The 21,157-nt window shown below is 37.9% G+C and overlaps 1 protein-coding gene across 5 annotated transcripts in view; it reads right to left on the bottom strand.

Moving 5' to 3' along the window:
- Positions 1 to 21,157, bottom strand: part of DOK7 (docking protein 7) — a 58,053-nt gene that overhangs the window by 26,606 nt on the left and 10,290 nt on the right. For all 5 annotated transcript variants that reach the window (XM_027642872.1, XM_027642873.1, XM_027642874.1 and 2 more), the window contains exons 5-7: positions 17,700 to 17,819; positions 10,057 to 10,164; positions 8,579 to 9,453 (exon numbers count right to left, since the gene is read on the bottom strand). In XM_027642872.1, the coding sequence (XP_027498673.1) occupies positions 8,579 to 9,453; positions 10,057 to 10,164; positions 17,700 to 17,819 (1,103 nt within the window). The remainder of the gene's footprint in view (positions 1 to 8,578; positions 9,454 to 10,056; positions 10,165 to 17,699; positions 17,820 to 21,157) is intronic.

Below are 21,157 nucleotides of genomic sequence, written 5' to 3'. Positions count from 1 at the left end.
AGTTCTTGAAAGACACCATTATTCAAGTTCAATTTCTCACACAAAAAATTTCTCTTGAAATTAGTGATAGGTTTGCCATCTTTTAAAAACAAAAATTGTGGAGCAGCTGCTTCATCCTTGCAGGTTGATTTTCTCCTTTAGCTACTCTTATTAAAGATTTCCTTTTCTGTACACAGTTCACTTGAAAGGCAAACAAGAACTTTCTGTCTCTCTCACTGCAGCCTGGAAAACATTGTATTTAATCTAATCTCTAGCACTTGGATAGAATTATTGTCCACATCCAAACTCCTGTAGGAACACCATCCCATCAGTCCTGACAATAGCCTTGGGAAGCAAACAGGATCCAGATACAGATATTATGCAGTTTGGTAGACTAAGGTAAACTGGTCAGAGCCACAACAATAAAATCCTAACTCAAAATTCTTAGATCAGTCCAAATCTCAAGCTTCTTACCACTCTTTATGTAAAGTGAGACAGGGCCCAAAACACCACTTTGCCTTCACAAATTCCTGCCAGGAGTCTGCCACAGACAACCAGCTCTATAGCACAGCCAGCAGGTTTGTCAAATGCATCCAAAACCAAGCCAGGCAGAACACCAGATTTCTGTATATATTCCTTCCGTATTTCCTGAGGTCCAGAGCAATCAACTCCGCTCTTTCACTAGGGGACAAGGTTTGAAGTCTGCTTCTGTTAGATGTCACAGATCCAGACCAATTCTCTTACAAAGTGAACACTTCAGTTACACTGATTTCAGTGGCCCGGCTTCTCAGAGTGTCAGACAAAAGGTGTTGAAATCTGCAACAAGTCTTCTGCTCAGTGGAACATTTTGGGCAGGACTGTATGGTTGCATGAGAGGTAAATTTGGCAGCCTTATCTTCTGTATGGACTTACAAAGAATTTGCTTTCTTTTCTCCCCCAGACAAGTTCCCTAGCATTTCAGCAGAAGCATTCAGAGCTATGCAAAGTAAAGCAACACGTAAAATCATGAAGCAACTTTAAAACAGCCCATCCTGAAAACTGGTAGGCATTTCTTATATCAGAATGGCTTACACATATTTACTAACTCCTTTGCCTAGGGGAATATTCATTTAGTTCTGAACAAAAAATATCCTTCAGTGATTCATTCCTCAAACTGGTTCATGAAGTAGGTTCAGTGGAGTAAGCAATAAACAATTTTCTATTCAGAAGATGTGTTGCCACATGTTTTCATGCTAACAAATGCCAAAACTTCATTACCTTTATGAAGATGTTGTTACCATATTATTAAACTTTACTAACTAATATTGGGAAAAAATATTCACTCTTTATGAGGAAAGTAATACAACTTAGTATAGAGTTGCAGAGTTATATGAGAAACAGTAAGGATTTTCCTACATCACAACCTCTACACAACTGATAACTTCAGATTTAATCTGATTAAAAGTCCATATGGGATATTATCAGACATATTGAAAGTATTTCCATAAATATTCTGAAGTAATAAGTATACTGGGAATCTTGAATTACAAAAACTAATTCCATTTCTATGTCTTCTTATGAGTTGTGGACAAGTTTAAGCAGAGTTTGTGTAATTTTTTTGGAACACATTTCATCCTTCTAATTTGCATGCTTCCAGTTTTAAGTGGCTCTGTCAAAAAAGGTTGGTTGGAAAGGTCACACCCCTACTGAGCATCTATTTTCAGTCCTCTCATCTACTCACAATGAGCTGCTGTCAGCCCTCCAGACATCCCATTCAAATGATTGCTATCCTACTGACACTCACCAATTCCTTCTGAGCCATGCAATTACTTTGATATCAGTGACTGTTAATCAAAACATTTTCTGCTTAGCCTTCTTTAATCCACAATCTTAAAAATAGAATGTTAGTAGATATTACAAACATTGTAAATGTTTGTAAGTCAAGGAATTGAGTTTTTTGAAAGTAAATCTGTTTATGATCTTGCAGAAGGAGATGAACAACATGGGAATCAAATTTGGGAATCTTAATCCCAGGCTGCCACTGGAGTTATTTGCTTCCCCTGAGTTCAGCTCCATGTAATCTATGCTTTTCTTATGTCTTTTTGTGCTTTCTTCCTCTGCAGGTGAATTCTACTTTCTCCTTTTTAGCAAATAAAGACAGAAAGTGTTTGCTACCACTTTGTAGGATTCTGTTGAATTTTTCCCGAAAGAAAGAGATTTATATTTAGAAGGAAAGAAAAATAAATAAATAAAAAAAAAAAAAGACAGAAAGCAAGAAAAAAATTCCTTTTTCCCATTTTGGCCCCATTCCTAGTGATCAGAAGAGCCTCCTCTACAACTGGATCAAAAACAAAAATCTCACAAACTCTGCATTCCAAAGGGTGTAATTTTTTCCAGCTTTCATTGTTAGATAAAGCATTCTCCTTTGAAGCATTTCTTTCTCTCTCTTCAGAAAAGTTACTGCTCTCAACAGAGGAAGAAGTCGCCATCAGTATTAGTAACAATAAAAGCTATTATCCAGCTTGATTGTATTTAGAGGAGGAAGAAAATTTTTCCATTTGATCATTCTGATGGGTATAGAGGGTCAATACTGTGGTTTATCAATATCTTCATGGGTCTCTGACAGAAAAGCAAACCAGCAACACTTCTGTTTGGTACAGAAGAATTAATTCTGCTGAGCTACATTGTCTACAACCCCTCATGTACAAAAGATGCTCTCTTCTCTTGACATTATTATCTTTTCACTTACCAGGGCTTCTGCGGCAGGCACTTCTTTTCCCATTACAGACCATTACAGGCTTTCTGTTCCCCATAGTGCCTGATCCCAAGAAGTGCCAAGAGCTTAATTCTTTTTATTCTGAATTTAGATTAGAACCTTTATTCCTTGCACAAATACTGAGAGGATTCTTTCATTATAGATGAAGAGTACCTTGAGTATAATTTTTTAGCTAAGAGATTAGGCAGCTTCCTATAGGGCCAAAAGCAGACCTGCACAGTTCTGGTAGGGCTGGCATTCTCGTGTTTTACTGTGACATCTCAAATCCAGAGTCTTGCCCATTAAAAGTGACCTTCTCTATGTAAGCCTTTGGAAGAGTCAAGTCACATATGAGCCCTTACCAGCAACAGCAATATAAAAGGAAGCTGGATCTCTTCTTAATTACTTGAGAGTGAAGCCTGTGGCCAAGAAGCATTATAATATTCAATAAAATAACAGCGGTAAACTGTGGAGAAAAAAATCTTCCTTCCCTGTAAACTGATGGTAAGCAATATCACAACACAGTGCATAAGCAGACCAGACAGCACCTTTATAAGAGGATTCGAGTCAACCCTACAAGAGACTTGTGGTCCTGGCCAAAACTACAGAAAGGAAAACAAACCAAATCCAGCTCTAAGCCTGATACCACCCCCACCTGTTTTATGTCTCTTTCCTCTGTCAGTTTCAACTGGAGAACATATTTTTGCTCCAATCTCTGACCTGCAGTGCTCTGTGGTTTTGTCAGCACAACCAGCTCCAGAAATTACTACATTTCATTGTCAAGAGCAGCAAGGGTGACAGATTTCTTCTATTTTAGAAAGATGAAAGATGAAGAATAAGTAGGTTTTAAGACGCTTTTGAATCCATGAAAATTCCAAAAAATAAGACTCAATAACACAAATTTCAGTTTCTAAAAATTTCAGAGCCTTCAAAGCCTTTCACAATAACTATAGTGTAAGTAAAATACCAGATTGCCAAATCATTGTCCAGTGCAGACATTTTATTTAGTGCTGACACATGTGATGGAAGATGTCACTGCAGGTTAACGTATCACAGTCAAGACTCAAAGAGAAACAATTGGAATTAAATCTTAAAAGAAGAGAGCACAACAGCAAGTTTTATAATTCATGCCGAAAGCCAGTAAGACCCAGAATCAAGGGTTATCAAAGTACACAGGAGCCTCACAAACACACCATCACTCAGGTCGATACTGACAACTGACTTCCTGATTCCTCTGAGATGCAAACTGCTCCTGTTATAGTTTTAATAGTATGTGTGTTCCCAGCTGCCCAGAGCTCTCAGATTAGAGCAGAAATACAAGTAGCAACAATGCTGCAGATGACAAATGCATCCTTCTCAGCTGAGAACTTAGACAGTCTTTAGCTTTTTTAAAGGTCTGAGGAAGCATAAAATGCTACAGCATCACACATCAATACCGTAAAAAAAAAATCCTTAAAAAGAAATGTAAAAGGTGTGCAATTACAAATAATCATTCCTACATTTTTAGAGAAAGCATGGCAATAAACACACTACAAGATAAACACATAAGGTGTTTGGTCTCATGGGGAAAGAGGTAATGACTCCAACTGAAAAAAAAATAGCTACAATAAAGTTGTAGATAGATAACAATAGATTGTGATTTCTTTAGTATCTGCTTTAATACTACATTAGAGAAGGACATGACTAAAAGCCAAAAAAAGTTAAAATATTCTCAGTTACACAGATGTGGCCATGTAGTCTTGAGGTTGCTATTTCTCAAATCTCACTATACATGGTAAGACCTTACAGCCCTTCTCTTTCACCACTTTCAAAAGCAGCATCTACAATGAAAGGAGACAAACCAGCTGACTTCAGGGTTAAGGGGTTTGTATAGGATTTGGAATACCAAGGCTATATTCCCAGCCCAGTTACAGGCTGCTCATGACCCTGGTAAAACCAGTCCAGGCAAGACCTCAAAAATACCTCAGTGGAGGATGCTCTTTAAACTTCAAGCCCCTTCTCTACCTGAGGACACATCAGCCTCACTTCTCTCTAGGCTTAGTCTCTCCCTGGTCTACAATGCACAAGGGACACACAGCTATTTACAGTTGCTCTAGATCTACACAGACTCTGCACTCACCCAAGGCTGCAGGTGATTAACATGCTCTGAGAGGGGGACATGGTGCTGCATGACTAGTAAAGAGCCTGCTCAAGGATCACACTACAAACATGCATGTCTTCCTTTAGAGTTGTAATGCAAAATAAAGCAGTTTCTACAAGACAGACCAAATCAAAGCAACTCCCTGCTTAAACCAAGATTCACATCCCCCCAAGGCCCAGTTCTCTGGATACTGTGTATGGAAGGGTTCTTAGCCCCTCCGCACTGTAGATCCTGCTGCCTGACAAAACCCCTAAACTCTTTTGTCCATCACGACCACAATATTATATTTCCACATTTCCACTTACTACAGATATGCTGGAACCATACAAGTACCTCAGAGAGGATTTGAGTAGATCAGCTCCTAATCTGGGACCATTATCTCCCAGGAGGTTTTGGTATTTTAAAAAGATCAACTAAAGTAGGTGGCTGAATACCAATACAGATTGATGACAACAGCCACACACGAACTGACAAGTTCTTTTCCTCTCTATCATGGCAAGTTAACTACCAAAGCAGTAATCAAGACTATATTTCTACATAAATAAGAACTCCCACTGACATAAATATGAGTTTAGCATGGCCCAGACATACATAAATGTAATTTCTACAAATAGGCACATTTCGAGCTATCAACAGTGATTTGAGTATTATGCTAAGTAGTATGAAGAGACAGCCATAAACATTCCATATTAATTCAACTTGCAAGGAGATGAAGGTCAGGGGACAAAAAGCAAAGCAAAACTAAGTCAATACTTGTCAGATGGAAAAGGACAAAACCAGTTGGAAAATAATTTTATTTTTCAGACTTCTAAGAAAATTTACAAACAATGGTGGTGTAAAAAAAAAAAAAAAAACAAGACACCCTATAAAAAACGTTGACATCATGTCTTAAACTATAGCATCAAATGAAGTTACAGAGCAAAAAGCGTACAATGAAATTTGTCAAATTAGTATTAGTTAAGTAGTTGAAAATGTAATAAGTCCAATAATAAATCTCTACAGCTTACTCAGAAATCCCATAACAATCCAACATTCTGAGCTTAAATTATACTTACAATACACAATGAATTCATCTCTGTAATCATCTACAGCACTGAAATCAACTAGGCAAAATTACATAGCAAAGGCACACCTTGTGAAGTTTGTAAAGGAGCATCTTGAGCACACTACAATTACGTACAATGGAAAGCAAAACACCCTGCATGCTTGCTTATTAACCTCCAATGTCTAATATGAAATACAATATAGAAATCATAGGAGCAATATTTAATGACTCTCTTCATGCTGGTTCTATTCATCATGCAGAGTGAAACACAAAGGCTTCCTTGCCCTGTTTGCTGTTTGAGCCTTGGCGCTTTCCCAGGGTATGTTGTCCCTATGTTCCTCATCGTCCTTGTCATTAGTGGAGCAGGTGGTTGTTAACAAGTCAATCCCAGTCATGAACACCACCACGCTCTCCATATATGCATGTCTTCATCCTGCAACCTGTCTCCAACTCTTCACATGCTGAACTCCAACGGGCACACACAGCATGCCCAAACCTAACCTCCATTTGCCAAAGTTTACATACAGAGCAGAAAACAAACAAATGTATCCTTAATTATCCTTAACTACTGCTGTAGACTTTCCTCTATTCAGGTCACTTACTCACTTTACATAGCAGGCATTTAAAAACCATTAACACAATTTAATTAACAGCTTAACTTGAAATCGCAAAGGAACTCCACACGCTGGCACACTAAAGCTTTTTGAACATGAATTTGAATTAATGTGAAAACCTGGTATCTTCATAAATCCATAAATCAACTTCTCCTGACCCTAACTGCATCTTAAACATATCTTGTTCAGAGTACAAGGAATAAGAATTATTTTTTAGTTACAGTATATGGATTTGTGCTTTCACTGTATTCATCATGAGAAAGGCCAGTGTCCATTACATGCTGCTAAAATAACTTCTCCTGACAGTTCAGGAGAATGTATCAAAAGGTTATTTTTTCTTTCAAAAGTAAAAACAAACCCATGAACCAATCCATTTAATGAGACTTCTTTCCTGACTGCTTATAAAAAGGTATTTAAAACAAGAAATAGCAGATGTGCACATCTCATGCTAAAACAAAAGTTAGTAAGAGGGTTACAGCAGTGTTTATCACTAATTTTTTTTAAATATTGACAATACCTGAAATTCTTGCCAACTTATATTATTAGAGTAGCTAGAAACACTGTGAAACCTGACAGCAGTTTGCAATAAAAAACGTGGGTACCTATCTTCTTGGGGTCAACAGGCAGTGAAAGAAGTAGTGACATAATTTAGCTTTTAATGGTTTTGAAGATATACGGTGGAATATTCCCTTTCAGTTTCCCTCTTCCACAGATATCCAGGGTAAGATTTGATAAATTCAGGTCTAAACCAACAATTTGGATCACCCACAAACATTTAGATCATGTGAGCTAATTGTGCCTTATCTAATTCTTTCCTCACTGCCCATAACAAAGACACCTTTGAGCTTTCTGATCCCAACCCAGAGCCCTTCTAGAAATCAAGGCAGTCAATGATGCAAATGCATGAAACAACTCATGAGAAGAAAATAATCCCTCAAATTTATAACCTTTTAATTTTTCTTTCATCACCTAGCATACATTCAAGCCCTTTTCACAACGGTGATTTATGTAATCTCACATGCTTAATTAAATGCACACACTTCAATGGCAGCATTTAATTCCTCAAGCAGAAGTCTCTCTTTCCTGAATCCTTGCTTCGCACATTCTCTAATTTGAGCACTCTTACTAACCTTCACAGCCTTTCAACAGCTCACTAATACAAGCAGCTTTACCCAATTCTAGTTTAGCAAGCACATTCACAAAAAAAAGTCTTCTCCAGAATGGATAAAAACAGATATATTTTCTTCATGCAATGTATAATTGATGCATAATGCTTACTGCCATAAAAAGACAAGAATGTAGCAGGGTTCAAAAAGAATTTTTAACAATATCAAAGTCACAGATACTGGCAAATGTGGTTATAAAGCCATATGAATCTCCATAGCTTAGGTTTTAAGTCTTCATGTGACTGGTGATAAAAATAATTTTTCCTGCAAATAATCTGTCCTGGTCATAGACTGCTAATGAGCTTTTGTGTCCCTCCTCTAAAATATCTGTCATTGGCCAATCACAATACTGGATTAGTTGATCTGCTATGGATTACCATGCTGACTTGACCATCTTGTATTTCTCCAGTGAGAAACTTGGCTAATCTGGCTTCTTGTGCAATGCTCAAATAAAGAAAAGAAAAACTTCAATGAAAAAAAAATATGCACTCTGGTCACCTTAAGAGCACACATACTATTTGACCTCCTTTCTTTCTTCTTTGTAAATACCAGGAGTAAGACAGATCAATGTCCTTCGTGTTTGCTTGCTATTATATGACAAATTCAGTGGCTGCAAAACTTCTCTCTCTTTCACTCACATATACCCACAGCCAAAATTGGCCAATTTAAAAATAACAATTGGTGGCCTACACTGTTCAGTGTTTCCTTGACCAGGCCCAGATTTTGAGGAAACCATGTGCTAAGCCTCTCCATTTGACCATGAACAACACAAAGAAGTTATTACCTGTTCAAATTATAAAGGAAACAATATTACTTATGACCTACAACTTCAGTAATTTTAAATTAATCATGCTATATTAAATAAGGTTTGTTAGCATCTGCTCAGTCTTAGGTATTTACCTTTAGTCCACCACAGATTGGACAAGCTGAAAAAAGAGCTCTTGTCATCCCAAGGTGGGGGCTACATGTGTCACAGGGGTCAGCTGAGGCCCCACCAGGTGGTGACAACTCACTACTTTTGGAGTCTGACACCTGTCCTTGTGGTTTTGTGTCTGACCACCTTGAAACAAAATCCACATATGTCTCATCACTTGAGTCCTTGCCGCTTTCTCCGAGTAAGGATGAAGGCCTCCCTCTGTCCTGGCTGTGCTCAGGTGCCCTCCGTGCTTCCAAGTGTGGTAGTCTCAGTTTTGGGTCACTAACACCTTGAGGTGGCAGGGCCTGGTCCTTGGGTAGTGTAGAGTCTGCACTCTTCTGTTGCACATCTTTAGAAGCTGCCTGTAACACGCTCCTGGGTATGTCGTAAATATGTCTGAGAGAGCTGGGAACCTGATACTCTGATCCCACACCTCTCTGGGACTCGCTGTGAGGACAAGTACATAAACTCTGATCTGACGGAAAGTTCAATGGCAAGCTTAGTAATGATCCAAACTCATCACCGTGGCAAATGTCCAAGCTCCCAGCATAGGAAGAGAAGCTTCCAGAGTAAGAAGAGTGACTACCAGTAGCTATTCCACTGTCAGAAGAACTCTGACGACCTATTTCCTGCAGCTGTCTGGATCGGAGGGGCTTGGGAGGTGGTTTGGTGGTGCCACGTGCCCCTTCTGGAAGGGTCTTTTCTTCCCCAAGATGAATGCCCTTGGCAGCTGCCAGTCCATGGCTCTCTTGGGAGGTGCTGGCTGAAGACTGCTCAGGCCAAACTGTCAACCTGCTCCCAACACTGACGTCAGAGTGGCTGGTGTCTGAAGACGAGCTTGAAAGACTCCTGTCATCTCCTACAAAAGAAGAAAACACACTAACCTACATTTAAAACACAATCGAGAGACTGAAGCATGGCAAGTATGTACAAACAGGAAGGACTTTGGGATTCCATCTGCTTTTTGTAAGCGGAACTGCTGTCAGAAAAGCCAGAATTCCTGCAGTAATTTGTATCCCCACAGGAAAAATAAAATGCAACAGTATGTTACCTTGCCATAACCCTACCACATTGTGGGACATAATGTATTCAAAGCTAGATTTTTAAGGTTTATGCACCAAGTTCTCCCCTTTTCAAACATATTTTACTTCCGCAGTTAATCAGGTTATTGTACCAAAATACAAACATACCTAACTGTACAAATAAAAATGGGAATACTACTGCTATAAAAATGTTCACACATCTATATAAAAAAAGATCTTCTGTGATTCATTTACGTATATATTGCAAGAATTTTTTTTCCTCACTGATACTTGCAAGAAGGGTGCTTTTACAGGTAATCAAATGTCTTGACCATTTCTCTATTTTTCTTGTAAGTTACCCATATTATAATTATGTTCACTTTTAAAGCCTGAGAAGGAAGAAAGATATTTATTTTTATTTAATTAAAGATATTTCTTACCTCCACTGCCTTGGCGACTTGTATGGGACAGCAAGCTCAAGCGCTTTTCTAATTGCAAAGCTTCATGAGCCAATCTTTCTTCTGAATAGGCTGGATTTGTACTTGGATCTTTAAAAAGGAAACAGAAAATAAATAAACGAACAAATAAAGGAGGAAGCACGGAAAATATATTAAAAAAAAGGAAAGAAAAAAAGACATTCTTATGTCAGATATTCTTATGTTTGAAATGCTGATTGGAAAAATGTATGGGGCAATCTGCCTTCAGCACATCCTGGAGATGTGCTACACACTAAGTTAAAATTATAAGTGTCAAAGATTTTCAGAGATTATACCCAATGTCTGTAATAGTTAACACCAAGGACAGAACACTGAAGAACACAGCACCAAAGGCAATAGCTACAGAAATAATTAGCATCCACCAGGTCTAGAGGACTTGAAAGCTAAACTGACCTGTGTCCTGAATTCACTGAACTCACTGGGAATTTTAACATTGAGAAAGACCAAGTTTTTCATTCTACAAATCTACATTATAAAGTCAGAGTCATAGCAATTAATCTGACACCTTCCAATCCAGATAATCTATTTATAAAGACTTCACTTTTAAGCTTGATGTTCAGATGGTCATTAAGATCAGAAGTGAGAGATAAAATAAGCAACCATTTGGCTCTCTGTCTTCATATTTAATAAAAGACAAGTTAGAATAATATAAACCACTCCTAAAATGTCCTATCAGGGATTTTCCCCATACATTTTAGTGAGTTTGCCATTCTAGCTGAAATTATTTCACAGAAGTAGGCTCATTGTATTCCAACAAAAAAAAGAAAGATCAAAAGTTACACAGAATGTGGAAAAAGTTTCATCAGTAAAACAGGCCAATTTCCTTCAAATCATTTGTTTCCAGCCAGGCACAACAATAAAACCAGATGCTGGAAGTTATCATAACCATTATCCCAAGAGAAACCTTATGGATTCTTTCAAATAGCGCTGACAAGTGTGCCGTGTTCCACAGTTGCAAAGGATACGGTCTGCTAACTTGTTCAACATCAGAAGTTTCAGTAGTTCTTATTAATACATAGGGAAAGTAATTAATGACACATAAAATAGATTAGCTTTCTCACAACTGCTGTTCTTGTATATCTGATCAACTAAGTAGCGCTAGCACACTACAAAAACATTGAATCATTTAATAGGAGTCAAAAAAAAGGATGAAAAATGCTATACATTGCTGTGGTTGAGTTAGTAAGACAAAAACCAGTTGTAAGGATGAAAGAAAAGATTCATTACCATCCCAGGTCTTTTAATTTTAAAAGACTTGGGTTTGATGCTGTCAACACAGCAGTCAAAGCAAACTCACAATCAGGGGAAGGAGCACTGCTAGATGAGCTGAAGCTCCATGGGAGCTCCCTACATCATTAACTACTCTGAGAAAGAAGCTGCCACATCACTCATCCCTCACCATGTTCACTTTCTGACCTGCCCTGGGTAGATCTGAGTGCATCACAGGAACAGAAGTGGCAATGCTGGAACTTCTAACTTTCTTTCCCATGTAGAGGAAAGTCTGCAATCTGGATAAGATTAGCAGAAAAAGCAAGACACACACAGTCCATTTGTAACAACATACACTGGACACCATAGGTGTTCTAACAGGGACAAGGCAATAATGCCCATAACAAACAGAGTCTGTGACCTCTGTGTCTCCCAGCTCAAACAGTGCTTGACACCTTCCAAACTTAAGAAGAGAAAATAGAACTGTTTGATGGGGATTATTTTGTTAGGTCTCTATTCCTATTTACACTGCAAGACAACTCGTATTGAGCATTGACTAGTTAGAACCTGTGTAACTGATTATTCACACAAAACCCCCAGTGCTTCCATATGGATCTCTGCCAAAGGAAAACACAATATTTGGCCATCAGCACCTATGGTGCAACCCAGACAGGTCTATGCAAGGGATCTGTTCAGTAGCATACAGTATTACAAACAGTTGCTTGAGACTATTTTTTAATGTCCTCTGGTTACTCTTCTGTATCTATTAAATGCCCTTATGTCCAAAAAAGGTTCAACATAGATGTTCTAAGAGCACTTTGAGTATGAAGTTGGCATAACAGATCAGCAAATTAGTCAAACCAAGATGCAACAGACACTAACCCTTCCCACAGCAAAGAACTGTCAGTAGGAAAGGTCCTTTCACTTTCCTCAGAGAATGATTGTTTGACAAGTACAGATTTTCAGAACATTACTAGGGCACATACACAACAATTAGTTTTTTAGTAAATGGTATCCCTCTTACAGACAGCAAAAGATACAATTTTAAGATATAATTTTTAAAAATTGGCCAATATAAGATGAGGAGGTAGGAGGGAAGTTGAAGTCAATAAGTTTGCACTTCACATGTTCAATTACTTCCACAAGTTAAACTCCCTAAGAGCTACATAGGCACAGAACACCAAAGCTTTCACCCAGCACATGAAACCCAAAGACATACTGTATGTCCAACAGGACTGATAATTTTTTGGTTAAACTTCCCCCTAAGGACTGCCTACGTATAAAAGGTGTGTATAAAATTTGGTTCATACGTACGTACTACAATCTCTCATTGCCCAGATTTGTGGAAGACTGAGTAGAAGAACCTTTCTCAGCAAGTACTAGGAAATATCTAGAGAAATAGCTCCAAAACCTGCCAAACATATAGACTCTAAGTCTTGAGTATATATTAAAAATAATTGCCTATCTGTCTTCTCTAAGTCTTTGTTTTGCCTTTAATCTTCTCTGCTAATAAGCCAGACTTCTATGGAAAACATAGATACTACTATTCCCCAGAAGTAGCAGATTCTTATACCAGTATTTTTGATTATAGACTTCCAAGCTCTAATCAGGAGCTCTTGCTACAAGATCAGACCATGGACTGAAGTCACTTTTTAGGGACCAGTCCTTACTGGAGTGTATAACTTATGACCTCCTGTCATATGAGTGTAGAATAATGGCTTAAAACTTATAAAAAGAAAGGTTTTTTCAACAGCAAAGCTGGATTTGTTGGCATCGTCCTATACCTTGTGCATGCACAATACACAACTCTAAATAAATGAATGGCAATTTAGCATATGAGGAACTCAGGAGGACAGAAGCAGCATGACCGGTACTGGGACAGCTGTCCAAGGAAGTTCACTCAGCCTCTGCCCACACAACATCTGACAGTAGCTCCAACAACTCTAAGAGCAATTAGTACCTTCATTTCCCAAGTTCCTAACAAATGTATCCTGTCACCTGATTTACTCCCGTGAAATTTAGGTGGTTAGATTCACTCAGGTCCTCCAATTAATAATTTTTTTTTTCATTTTCCAAATAAAAATGGATCCCTTGCTACGAGGAAAAATTCTTTTGTATGAGGCAGTCATTGAAATCTTCTTAAATGATCTTTTAGGGCAAAGGGGAAGGATTACATCAAATTTAGTTGGACTAAAAATGCCTCTGATGGAGATTTTATTTTTATATTACGTTGGTGGGTATTCATTAAAGCCACATCAGCTGCTCATCGTGGGAGATTTTGAGTACTTTGGTAACATACGAATAAAGTGTCACAGTAATTCAAAGCTCCAGGGTTGTTCAATAAGCACCTGTCAGGAAAAAATGTATTATATCCAGTCAAGTCAGCAGCTACCTAATTGATTATATGCATCTTTAAAATGCAACATTAATTACTTCATTAAACAAAATTAGCTAAGTTAGGCTAAAAATCTCTCCTTTCTTTCTTCCTGTGTAACTGTAGGTACATTTGTAAACCAGGTCTGGACCCTCACCTTCTTGCTACCATCTCCACACCTTGTAAGATGTCTAGAGGAATGAAAAGATGTCCTAAGAGTTTGAGGAGGATCCACTTGGTACAGATACTGCAGAAGGCAGCCACAGAGCTGTCTTGCAATGGCCAAAGGTATATCAAGCTTCAACAAAAAGAAAGAGCATCAGCAAGCAGCACTGTACACTTCCAGTCAGTCCCAAAGCACCCTGAAAAAACTTCTAAAATTAAAAGAGAGCATCAAGACTATCCACATTACACCTGGGGTCCTTTCAGATTGCAGGACTAGACTGTCACATAGTCAGATTTAGAGAGCACTGGTCTGCCCACTGATATCTTTGGGCCTTTGCTGTGTTCAGGTCTGGCACTCAACATAAATTTTGCTAGTGAAAAGAAGGAATTCAACACATCCTAGATAAACAAACATTTCTCAAATAACATGCATGCATAGATTACAAACCATGCAGTCAGTGACTCATTACTAAGCCAATATCTAGACCTCTGTCAAGACAGAATGTAAAATTCTCTTGGTCTGTTTTCTAAATATCCTTTCAAGCTAAAAAAGAAAAAAAAAGAAAGAAATAAAAAAAAAGAGACCATGCTAGTAGCCACGTATAGCAGTTATCTTCCACCTAGTAGCTGAGGAAAACAAGATATCACATCACTCATTTGAGTCCTTTATTTAAAATGTTACACTGCCTAAAAACATTTACAGATACTTATACCAACACTACCTACACTACCTTCACATTCCCACTCAATGCCATATGTCCTCAGGTTTTTTTAATGAGACCTCATCATGCAGCTTTTAATAAACCAAAATCTCTAATCTGCTAATGGAGCTATCAATAGGACTATTGTGGTACAATTCTGAAGAATTAATGGACTCCCAAAGTAAGTACCACCAGTAATAAAGTGTAAAACATCTAATGTTCTTTTCCTTTTCCATTCTATTTTGGATGTACACTGAGTTATTTTTTGCCATGAGAATAGCAATTTGATACTCATTTCCAAAACATCACAGAATAATTCAGTTTGGAGGGGATCTCAGTAGTTCTCTAGTATAACATGCTGCTCAAAGCAGGGTCTGCAATGAGAGATTAGACCAGATAGTGACACTTTGCAATGTTCAGTCAAGTTTATGAGTTCCACTGCACTTGATTTTCATCACATATTTTATAGATGACATAATAAAATACATACAGTAATCATATATTTGTGTGATAAGAACACCATGCTTCTAAGAAAATAAGGTATACTTTTTAAAACTAAAATCCCAAAAAGAAGACGAGAATATTGCCCTTGAGCAAGTATCCCTTGCACAGGCAGTTTACAAACTCCATTTGGATACTGGTATTTTACATTTGTTTAAAGAATCACTATGGCAAGTAAGAAAACTGATCATTTTCTATCCTCTTCAAATCAGTCTCTACCACTTCTTATTAATTTTATGCTAACACATAAATATTTCAGCACTCTTTTTAACATATAGTTGAGTTGCTTGTACACGAAGCAACTGGCTTCACTCATCTCTCTTTTTTACAAAGACTACTCAGATGTTGACTGCTTTAACATCTATAGATTATACTTGTGGGCATTGGCGTCCAACACTGCCAGTGTGACTTTTTTACCATGTTACGTTCTTCTCTGTGCATCTGCCCTTTTTGTGTTTTCCTTGCCTGAAAATACCAGAGTGCTTCAAGTATACCTCATGTTTAAGTTGGAAAGGTACAGACAGCGGCAAGAAGCCAAATTCAAGCAGCAAATTGTGAAGAGGAGGTTGCTTTCTCTAAAAGCTTTTAAATTACACAAAAGCAGAACACTGCATACATAGAGTGCAGTTGAGGGTGTGTAGCATTCTGCACTGAAGTAAATATGAATAACATTGACTGGGTCTGTCCTAGTAGAATCCCTAATCTGGAAGTCTTGATCTAATTATGTGACGTGTACAGATAATTAATCCATTTACTAGCTAATCCTTTCAAAAGGTTGGGTGAATTTCAATACTTGAGAGAGACAGTATGCAGCTGGTAGACTTGACCTTTTCAAGCAATACAGTACATTCTGTGTAACAACATACTTGATAAGGAAAACTAGTTTATGGATGAATCACTAGTATTGTACATGTGCATGTGCCTTAGATCTGTGCAAGCTTCTGCATGGTAAAATAAATGAAGGAGAACATAAAAAATAACTTTTTCTACAAATGTGTACATAGGAAGTGACAAAAAACTAGAAGAGACAAGGGTAAAGCACACAAGAATGAAAGTTAAAGGTGTCAAGGTAGCTTGAAAAAAGGCAGAGGAGTCTGCAAGAAGAGGAGCACAACTCCCTACAAAACACTTCTCTCTGGGGAAACAAGAGGAAATCAAGTGGCCAAGTATCTCTTCACCTCTTTTCAGTGGTAAGTTCATCAAGCACAGAAGAGAAATTAAAAGACCTCAGAAAAGAGGTCTTTTCTTATAAAAAACCAAATCATCCCCAAGATGTTCCACATCCACTTTATGCACTTAGGTGAAGTCAGAACTCTTGAAGAAGGGAAGGTAATGTGGTAAGTGACTGTGCACAACAACCCACAAACACCAGAATTGATACACACTAAAGATGTGAAAGTAGATTCATTCCTACATTATTCTAAAAAATGATTCATCAAAGACTGAGCCATCTAAAATTTAAATTAAAAAAAAAAAAAATTAAAAAAGGACAACAGAATAGTTGCTTGTAGGCTTAATTTTTCTGGACAAAATCTTTTGTTAAATGAAAGATTTAGGAGTTGTATATATGTAATAGAGTTTTAGACATGTACAAAAATGTATTTAATGACAAAGCTTTAAGTATCAACGCTGACTTTTGTGTTTCTGTTGGTTTTGCTGTTTCCTTTTTTTTGAACACTGCACTTAATTGAATGCAAATACATACCATCATACAAGAAGAATGATTTTTCTGTCCTCTGCTCTCCTTGATTATTTAATTTACTTCAGTCTTACTACTATGAGAAAGAAGACATGAACTGAGCCTTGTGTTTACTGCATTTATGTTAACTAACTTTTCATAATTTATTTTCACAAGCTTCAGATCCAGAACTAATCTTCTCTTTCAGATTTCCTTCCTGCAATTATCTTAATCTTACAACAGCAATAAAACCCTGTCACACACTTATTAACTGCCTGACACATAAACAGAAACTCTAAGTATTTTCCAAAAATCCCATCATTCTTGCAGCCTATTCCCACTGTATTCCACTGTTTGACACAGTAATTCTGACTCAATATTGTATTCCATCTGCTGAAATCAAAAGGCAATAGGGCTTACTATGATGCCATTCAATTTCCTCTCCGAACATTACAGTGCACACAGCATCTACCATGAAATGGGAAAGGGAATTTAACCAGAAGAAAGCTCAAGCTGCAAAACTGAAATGTGATGTGGAGGCCTGACAAAGTTTTCCAAGGTTGATAAGACTTAGTGTTTCGGATGAACTCAAAATGCTCCAGAAGTTAGTTTTCCATTAAACTATCAAAATAGCAATACAGACATGGATCCAGGTTAAATGTGTAAGTTTAAAACTAAAGATTAATGTTCCTTTCAATTCAAATTGCCATCTTTCAGTACTGTTAAACAGGAGAGGGCTAAAGTTAGCAATATCACCAGAAATATGAATGAGCCGGACCAGCAGGGGGAAACTGGGTACATTCAGCTTATAAATCTGTGCTGTGACATTTCAGAATGAAAACCACTTTGCACTCTCCACACCCTCAGTGCCTGCAAGCTGTTCTTACAGTCACAGCAGCAAGTGCGAGACACGGCAAGTTCCTACTCCGCTCGGTTACTTTATACTTCCTATATTAACCTGGTAGGACTGGACGCAAACCAAAGGGGCCTTTCGTCGGGGAGATGCCACGGACGATGCAGTCGAACAGAAAGCTGATCTGCTCTCCTTCAGCGCAAGAGAGGAAAAAGACACCAGCCCCTGCAAGGAAGCACGACATAAATATGCGGTTTTCACCTGGATACATTAGAAATATATTTAGCTGGAACTATTTATAAAGTAGCAATCAAAAGAGTGTTAAGTGCAAGCCATGAAAACAAGTCAACGGGACATTCTCCAGGGAAAAGAAATAAAAAATTCAGGTCAGCACACACAACTATAACACAAACACATAAAAATTCAAGAGCTACCCAATAATTAATGTAAATTTTCTGACATTCAGGCACTTAGAGTTATGTCACACCATCATAAAATGGCTTGGGTTGGAAAGTACCTTAAAGATCACTTAGTTCCAACCCCCTCTCAATGTCAAAATAGAAGACTTATCAGCTGTCTGGGTCTCTTATTTACCCCTAAAATTTTGTAGGCCTAATCTTATGGCAAGTGTCAAAGATACTTAGAGTGTCTCCAGCAAAATGAATTAAGTTAATTCTACTTTTAACCACTTTTAACCAAGAGGAGTTTTTTATATACCAATGAATTATGATTTGGTTATATTGTTGGATTATAGTATAAATTTTCCTAGACTAAGTCCTATGTGTCTATTATTAACAGAACGTAATACAACTCCACAGGTTGTCATCAGATCTTTACCCTTTGCTCTATTCTGATATTTGCTTTCCATTCATTAAGAATAGCCCCAAGCAAAATTAGAATGAGAATCACTAAACAAACAAAGAAGTTATGAGCTCCATGATATATGACTACATGAACAACACAAAAGACTAGAAGGGCTCCACAGGATATTTTATTTGAGAATTGTCAGTCCAAATATAAATCACATCAGGAAAAAAATATTATCTTAAAATATCAGAAAAAATTTCAGGGACATAATAATTCAATACCAGATCCAGAAAGAAATGAAATTAGCATACAGACCTTGAAGAAGCACTGCCACTTCCCCCGGCCCATGCATATAGAAAACTACAATACCAGAACTTAGACTTGCAGTAGGGTTTTGCACGTTACTTTCCTAGGGACTTGAGCCCCTAATCTGGACATGTGGGTTTGACTTCTGTCTGTCTCTAGCCAATTCTGAGTTGCATACATATTTTTTCCAATTTTACTGAAAGCAGAAGAGTTGGTTGGTCCTGACCAGAATTACTGCATCCCCATCACTTTCCACACATGCCCTGTCATATCCAACAGGATACTCACATTTCACTTAAACAATGGACACACTTTTAACAGCTTGACGAAGGGCTATGAGATCCAGACAAAAGGGATAATAGAGAGTGGACCACAAACCACATTAACTATTTTAGTAAATTAGATATAACCAGCAAGCAGTAAACTGGAAAAACATATTCTGGTCCACACTCTTCTGTCATTCTCAATTTACGTCACATCTAAGTCTCTGCCTGTTCTGCTTAAATCTATTCAAGATAACATTGTTAGCAACATCTTCATAACTTGATTTGTCACTCCACCACATTTGCATCTCTTCACATTTTGCTTATCAAAAATTCTTCAGCCAAAGAAACAAATACACACCTTGGCTTCAGGATCAGAGACCATCTAGGAGATTGATTACAACACTAATCACACAGTTTGACAGCTATGAAGGTTTCTGGTGATGACTCATTTGCAGTCTTGCCCCATTTCCCCTCCCCAAGAGATGCCAAAGTCAGAGAACACTGTATTAGGGGGGAAAAAAAAAAAGCTGGCTGCAATGTATTCAGGAATGATTTGAAATTCAGCTTTTTGTTTGAGCTCACTTCTCCCTGCACAGAGTAGAGGAAGTCTGTGGAAATCAGTTTGCCTAATCCTGGATGGTATGACTCTTCCCCCATGAATCACATCAATGCCAGAAGCCACATATTTCTTGAGGGAGCAGGGCAGCACAAGGCTTCGCTGGATGACCTTCACATTCCATGCACAATAAGCAAGCAGGATACAGAGAGAACATAGCAGAGGACATTCCTATCTCAAGCACAGTGATACACTACATGACTTGATAATTCAGCAGAATCCTACACACGCATGTTGCCATTCATGAAAAAAATGATACCTCAAGTACTTCTGTACATAAAGAGTATACCTGGGCCACATTGTTCTTTTATGACTATTGTCAAGAGTTACCTAAACTCCTAATGGGCTCTACAAGCCTTTGACTTTAATGGAAACTAAAAAAGTAAATGTGCTCATGCAAGCTGGCTGCTTAATTCAAATGCTTATTTCAGCAAAGAAGTATCACTCATTTGGAAATCCCAAAACCAAATGTGATTGCCTTCATATAACAAACAGTGTATGTCCATGTGCCTGTGGATGCGAATCCAATATACACATAAAATATTTCTTTGTAGATTCTATTATTCACATGAACACCTTAATTGTTGATTGACTCTCACAGGAAACATTCTCTTTCCTGTTTTGCTAGACAGAACTAGATTGCAAATGGAGGAAGAAGTCTGAGGGTCCTCGCTAAAAGCATCAAGTGAGATGAACAAGTAGGTAAGGTTTAACTAAGTAATGTTTCAAAAGCATACATAAAAACAAGTAATTACATTTCTTTTCTGCTTTCTTCAGAAAACTGACAAATTCACTACCAGAAACTACACATCCCAGTCACGTGCTGGATCAGATTTGGTGCACAGGCATTTGGAAGCTGAGGAATATGTGGTATGCATCCCTGTAATACCACGCAGCTGTTTACCAGACTGAAGGGCTCACTCACACTCTCCATGGGGTAAGAGACTTGGTGAAAAGCAGCCTGCAACCACTTGCACAAGGCTGAAACACTAAACCAGTCCTCTGTGTCAGTCAGTAAAGCATTGTACAGTCCCTCAAACATTCAAGAGAAGTTGCCAATTTCATAAAACTTCCAAATACTACTAAATCCTGCTAATGTTTGATTTTAATTTATCATACTAAAACAGCAAACCCACACCCTCACAATGGACAAAAATTACTTCAACCTCTGTACTGTGTGTGAAAGCAGGGAGGAAGAGTCAGTCCCTTCCCATTGATTACTACTCCTAACAGCTGCCAGACAATGCCAGAGCCTGAAATCTTTTAGCTACAGGAACCCTGGGCTTGAGAACCCCCTTTAGGGGGTATTTCAGGCTGTTTTTCTCTCTGGGGAAAATGACAAAGGGTGTTCCTAGTATTGCCAACTAAGATATGGGCATGACTACTGAAAATAAGATAAAATTGGTTGTTGCCTGCAGTACGCCTAAGAAGGAGACAGCACAGAGCAATATCTGCATATTAACAGAAGTTTTAATCTACGCAACTCAGAATTTTTCAAGAAATTCCAGATCTTGCCCCAGTTTAACCACCCCTACTACTTCTAATTTTCAAATAAATGCAGAATGGAA

The sequence above is a fragment of the Corapipo altera genome, unplaced genomic scaffold, assembly GCF_003945725.1.
Source record: "Corapipo altera isolate COAL_440 unplaced genomic scaffold, ASM394572v1 22, whole genome shotgun sequence".
NCBI classification, from domain to species: domain Eukaryota; kingdom Metazoa; phylum Chordata; class Aves; order Passeriformes; family Pipridae; genus Corapipo; species Corapipo altera.
The sequence above is the reverse complement of the archived record's forward strand: the minus strand, read 5'-3'. Positions and strand labels throughout refer to the sequence as shown.